Source organism: Sceloporus undulatus, chromosome 2 (genome assembly GCF_019175285.1).
Source record: "Sceloporus undulatus isolate JIND9_A2432 ecotype Alabama chromosome 2, SceUnd_v1.1, whole genome shotgun sequence".
NCBI classification, from domain to species: Eukaryota; Metazoa; Chordata; class Lepidosauria; order Squamata; family Phrynosomatidae; genus Sceloporus; species Sceloporus undulatus.
The window spans coordinates 207821872-207827863 of NC_056523.1; the positions used below are offsets into that span (position 1 = coordinate 207821872).

The 5992-nt window shown below is 44.1% G+C and overlaps 1 protein-coding gene across 1 annotated transcript in view; it reads left to right on the forward strand.

The window, feature by feature from the left end:
• Positions 1 to 2036, forward strand: part of LOC121920377 (zinc finger protein 271-like) — a gene marked incomplete at its 5' end in the record, with an annotated part of 7549 nt that extends 5513 nt beyond the window's left edge. The window contains 2 exons of the mRNA XM_042447512.1: positions 604 to 1186; positions 1435 to 2036. Of these exons, the coding sequence (XP_042303446.1) occupies positions 604 to 1186; positions 1435 to 1565 (714 nt within the window). The remainder of the gene's footprint in view (positions 1 to 603; positions 1187 to 1434) is intronic.
• Positions 2037 to 5992: the final 3956 nt, after the last annotated feature.

The following is a 5992-nucleotide window of genomic DNA, read 5'->3' on the forward strand; positions in this document are numbered from 1 at the left end:
TTCATGCAAGTCCTTGGAGGCTCTCTATCTTGAGTTGCAAAATAATACAAATATTTGCAAGCTCTTCTCCCTGACTTCCATCAGCTTCACTATCTTTTGTACACACAACTCCAATCCAATCCAATGCACACCAATCCTCATATATACTGTATACTATTTTGGTTGTGAATCATCTCCTGGTGTCACACAGTATGAAGCATCCTCTCCAGTCAGCTTGCATCATGCCAGGTGCTCTGAATCAGGACTCTATGGCAGTCTCACAGGATATGATGCCACCCGTCATTCAAAATATTTTTACACATGTTTAATGAAATATTCTTTCAACAGTCCTCTGTATAACTATCTGCTTCCACTGATTCCCTCCAGGCAGTTCATCCACAATATCTTCTTTGCTAACTCCTATAAGGATATAATTGTTCCATGGATTTGGGGCATCCACAACAGGGTCATGATCAAGTCACTCTCAACAACTTTATTAGTTTAATCTCAAATAGTTAGGGGTGAATGGGGCTAAATCTTGCATTAACACCCTCCTCTCTTAACTCTGATACTCAGTCTTGTGTGTTATTGTCCTTCTTTACAGAAGCAATTGTGAGTCATGAGGGAGTCCACACTGGAGAAAAGCCATACAAATGCCAGCATTGTGAGAAATGTTTTTCTCATAAGTCAAGTGTAGTGACACATCAGAGAGTCCACACAGGAGAGAATCCATACAGTTGCCAGCATTGTGAGAAAGGTTTTGCTTTCAAGTCAGCCCTAGTGATACATCAGAGAGTCCACACAGGAGAGAAGCCATACAAATGCCAGCATTGTGAGAAATATTTTGCTTTCAAGTCAGCCCTAGTGAGACATCAGAGAGTCCACACAGGAGAGAAGCTATACAAATGCCAGCATTGTGAGAAATGTTTTTCTCAGAAGTTAAACCTAATGAGACATCAGAGAGTCCACACAGAAGTGAAGCCATACAAATGCCACCATTGTGAGAAATGTTTTTATTTCAAGTCATACCTAGTGAGACATCAGAGAATCCACACAGGAGAGAAGCCATACAGTTGCCAGCATTGTGAGAAATGTTTTGCTTTCAAGTCAGCCCTAGTGATACATCAGAGAGTCCACACAGGAGAGAACCCACACAAATGCCAGCATTGTGAGAAATGTTTTTATTTCAAGTCATACCTAGTGAGACATCAGAGAGTCCACACAGGAGAGAAGCCAACAAATGCAGCATTGTGAGAAATATTTTGCTTTCAAGTCAGCCCTCTAGTGAGACATCAGAGAGTCACACAGAGAGAAGCCATTACAACTGCCCGCATGTGAGAAATGTTTTTATTCGAAGTCCGCCCTAGTGAGGAATCAGAGAAATCCACACAGGAGAGAACGCCATATGCCAGCATTGTGAGAAATGTTTTTATTCGAAGTCATACCTAGTGATACATCAGAGAGTCCACACAGGAGAGAAGCCATACAAATGCCAGCATTGTGAGAAATGTTTTTCTCAGAAGTTAAACCTAGTGAGACATCAGAAAGTCCACATAGGAATGAAGCCACACAAATCTCAGCAGTGAACTCACATTATTTTTGTTAAGAAGAAATACAAAAAAATATATATTTAATCCAGAGGTGATAAGAAATGGCCTTTTTGATTTTGTTTGTAAGGTTTGATTTTCCCTATGGCTGTTTGTGTTTTAAAGTTATATTTTGTTAAGTTTAGGTTTCTATTGCTATTAGTATAGACCATTGCTTTGGGTTATAAATTTGGCAGGGGATTATGGGTCGGGGAATAGGTTAGCTAGATGGGGGGCTGGATTTGTTGCAGCTGGATAGAATAGTTATGGGAATGATAGCCTTTGGAATGTGTGGGATGTTGGCTGAAGAAAGTTGGGGGCTGGTAGTAACAGGAAGGAGGCTAGTTTCTGGGAATGGCAAAGGAGGCCTAGTTAACTGTGGGGCATAGACTGTGGGAATTGGAGTTGGGGGCTAGGTTTGGTTGAGGGTGGACTTTTAGGTTTTTGGGTTTTAATATATTCTTTGGCTTTGGGTGGGCAGTTCTGGCTTAAACACTGCACTTCTGACTATGTGTTCTCAATAAAAGTCTTTGCTGTTTCAACAGTCTGGACTCCTTGATGCACAGAAGTTCTGAATTTGGACAAAACTGACACTTTCTTCTCTCTTCAATCCTCAGCTCCATTCCCAGCCACATGAAGGAAAAAGACACACACACACACACACACACACGCACACACACATATCTCCAGACAGACAGAGCTATATGTACAAAGGAGACACTTCCTTCCCTGGCTTTCTCTCTTGAGTCAGGCTCCTTACCTTGGGCTTCATTCCAGCCTCCTCCAAGTCTCCTCAGATGAAGAAAGGAGGGAAGGAGGCATGACCCTTTCCGTAAAGGCATCCAGCGGAATAAACAGCAGCAGCAGAAGGAAGGCCCTAGTGATCCCTGCACATGCTCAGGAGGGAGCCTTTGGGGGCATGTGAACATGCGCAGTCTTAGCTGTTGAAGCCATTGCTGCCCTCACAGACTCCTCTGAGGAAGGGAGGGAGGGAGGGGAGTGCCCTCATTGTTTTGGAGGAATGGCTTGAAGGGCTTCTGGGGGCCCTCGGGGGGTTATAAGAAGCAAGGAAGCCCCCTCTCCTCCCTCCAAACAAAGGCAGAGGGCCTACAAGGCCTGCTTTCCTTCCTTCCCAGGTACTTTGGGGGTATTATGAGAAAAGGGGGCAGGAGGGATCCATGGGGAGAGGCATGGCATTTGAGGGGGGGAGGATCCAAATATATAAAGGGATTTGAGAAGCCCCCTCCCTCCTGGAAAGTGGGGCAGAGGAGAGACCCTCCCTTCCAATGCCCCATTTAGGGGAAGATTTTGTGCCAAATAAAGACCATCACACAGCATAGGCTTCAATAGCATTGGAAACAACATTGGGGGGGGGGAGTTATCCCTGGAGTCTTGGGAGGAGACTGTTCTGTGGGAGGAGGAGAAGAGCCCAAATTTAGGCCAAAGCCAAGAGGAGGCTGATGGAGGGACCCCAAAGCCCCTTCTAGGGAGAGAGACATTCCTCCGAGCAACCGGGGAAATAGGCTTAAAGGCTGACAGGACCCGGATTAGCCCCTCCCCCCCATACAAACCTTTTCCTTCACAAGAACCCTGCAGAGGAGGACCAGCAGAGAGACCCTCAGCCCCAAAAAGATTGCAACCCCCCCTCAGTTCTGAGAACATGCTGAAAGGGCCTTGGACCCCCTTGAAGGGGATGTAGGTTAAAGGAGGAAAAGGAAGGAAGGAAGGAAGGAAGGAGTGAAAGTGCCAAGGGAAGATATGCATAAAGGGACTGCTGAAGTGGGGGGAGCACCTGGGACCTGACAACCGCCCCCCAGAACCCATTATTAGAGCTTTGCACAGCTCACTGTGATGCTTTAAATGACCATTTCACAGATAAAATCTCTCAGGTAAGAGCAAACTTGGACTCTGCAGAGGCTATAGGTTAGGGGTCCAGTGACTCCATGAATAAGATCATACTGGATCACTTTGAATCTGTGAGTACTGAGGACGAGGACAAGTTTCTTGGAAGTATGGGGATGACAGCTTGCCCTTTCGACTCTTGCCCTTCATGACTGGTCATCCAAGGAGGAGATGCACTTAGGGCTCACCTGAGATATATCATAGATGCATCTCTTAGAGAGGGCTATTTTCCATCTTGCTTAAAAGAAGCGGGGCTATGGCCGCTTCTCAAAAAGCCCTCCCTAGATCCCTTGGACATGAACAATTTTCCATTTCTTAAGGTGATTGAGAGGGCAGTTCAACTTCAACCAGTTTAGAAGAAACAGATTATCTGGACCCATTTCAAACTGGTTTCAGGACGGGATACGGAGTCCAGACTGCTATGGTCACCTTAATAGATGATCTTCACTTGTGTTTTGACAGGAGAAGTGTGACCCTGCTGGTGCTCTTGGATCTCTCAGTGGTTTTCAATATGATCGACTATGGTATCCTCCTAGAAAGCCTGAGGGAATTGGGGATCAGGGCACTGCATTATGGTGTTCCGGTCCTATCTCTCAGGCAGATTCCAGAAGGTGATGCTAGGGGACAGTTGATCTTCTAAAAGGCAGTTTAAATCTGGTGTTCCTCAGGGCAGCATTCTGTCCCCAATGCTATTCAACATCTACATGAAACTGCTCGGAGACATCATCCGGAGGCAAGGGGCGGGTGCTATCAGAGTCTGATGACACCGAGATATATCTCTCCATGCCCCGGACTTCAGTGTCAACTAAGGAAGGCATCTCCCCTCTGAATCAATGTCTTGAGGAAGGGATGGCTGGATGAATCAAAACAGACTGAGACTGAATCCAGATAAGATGGAGATACTTGTTGTTGGAGGTCCTAATCCAGGTATGGAGGTCTGTCAACTGGGTCCTGGGTAGGGTCACACTTCCCATAAAGCAGTGCTTCTCAATTATTTTCTGTCATGCCCCCCCAGGAAGAAGAAAACATTTCGCACCCCCCGCACGACTGTAAATAGTATCATTTGTCTATAAAATTGTTATAAGTACACCTCTGCATAACAGAGCCTCGCGCCCCCCCTTTACGGAGCCTCACGCCCTCCCTGGGGGGCCCGCCCCACTATTTGAGAAACGCTGCCCTAAAGGATTGTGTTCACAGTTTGGTAATGCTCCTGGATCTGTCGTTTCAAATGGCAGCTCAGATAGATGCAACAGCCAGGAGTGCCTGTTACCAGCTTCAGTTGATATGCCAAGTGTGCCCCTTATTGGAACCTGAAGACCTGAAAACTATAGTGCATGCGCTGGTAACCTCACAACTTGACTTCCGCAACACGGTCTACGTAGGGCTACCCTTGTACCAAGTCCAGAAACTTTAACTAATCCAAAATATGGCAGCCAGAGTGATCACTGGAAGATCAAGAAGTAACCATATCCCACCTATATTAAAATCTCTTCATTGGCTGCCTATTAATTTCCAGGCACAGTACAAGGTCTTGGTTATAACCTTTAAAGCCCTTCATGGCTTGGGTCAGCTTACTTACGGGATCACCTTCTCCCATATAATCCGCCCCATACATTGAGGTCCTCTAGTAAAAATGTACTGCAGCCAGCAAAAACTAGGCTCTCTGCAGTTACCCAGAGGACCTTCTCTTTCTTCACTCACAAGTTATGGAATAGCCTTAGGAAAAGATCCAATATATCACCAGTCTTGATGGTTTTAAAAAGGCAACCAAGACATATCTCTTCTGGCAGGCCTTCCCAGGTTAACATTCCAGCAATCTCCTGTTAATTTATTTAATTGTTCAACAACTGCTCTAACTCCCTCTGCCCCATTTTTAATAATTGTTTTAATAATTTAATAGTTTAAGAATTTAATTGTATTGTATTGTGGATGGGAGGGTTTGGGACACAGTGTATTTCACTGATGCTTTTACTGTTAGCTGCTTCGATCTGTTTGTTTGGTTTTTTTTAAATGATTTTTATTGATTTAGAACAGAAGAAATAAAAATAATAAACAAAAGGGTTTTACAATCCTCCCACATATACCTTACATCCAACATTTGACATTACATAACTTGGACCAACATATACTTACTAGACAATATTGACTACTAAACAGACATAACTTAAAACCTTTCTTACACATATCCAGTCATCCAACTTCCATAGCTATCAAATTGCCCTACAATCTATGATCTTTATCTACTGTTCTTTAATACTTCATACTCCACTCTATATCAAAGGTGAGTGTCTTGCCTGATTTAAGTACCTCATTTCCCAATGGAACTACACAGGAAAAAAAAATACTTTTAAAAGTATTATCCTAAAAATCATAAGAGCGTAAAATTCAACACTTTATCAAACAGCTGTATTCTATTGTCCAACCTAAAGGGAGTTCTAATGTCAGTATCAAAAGATGATATAAAATAATCTTATCTATTTACAATGAGTTTGGGAGCAAGTTGTTCCCCCATAAGTTTTGAAGGT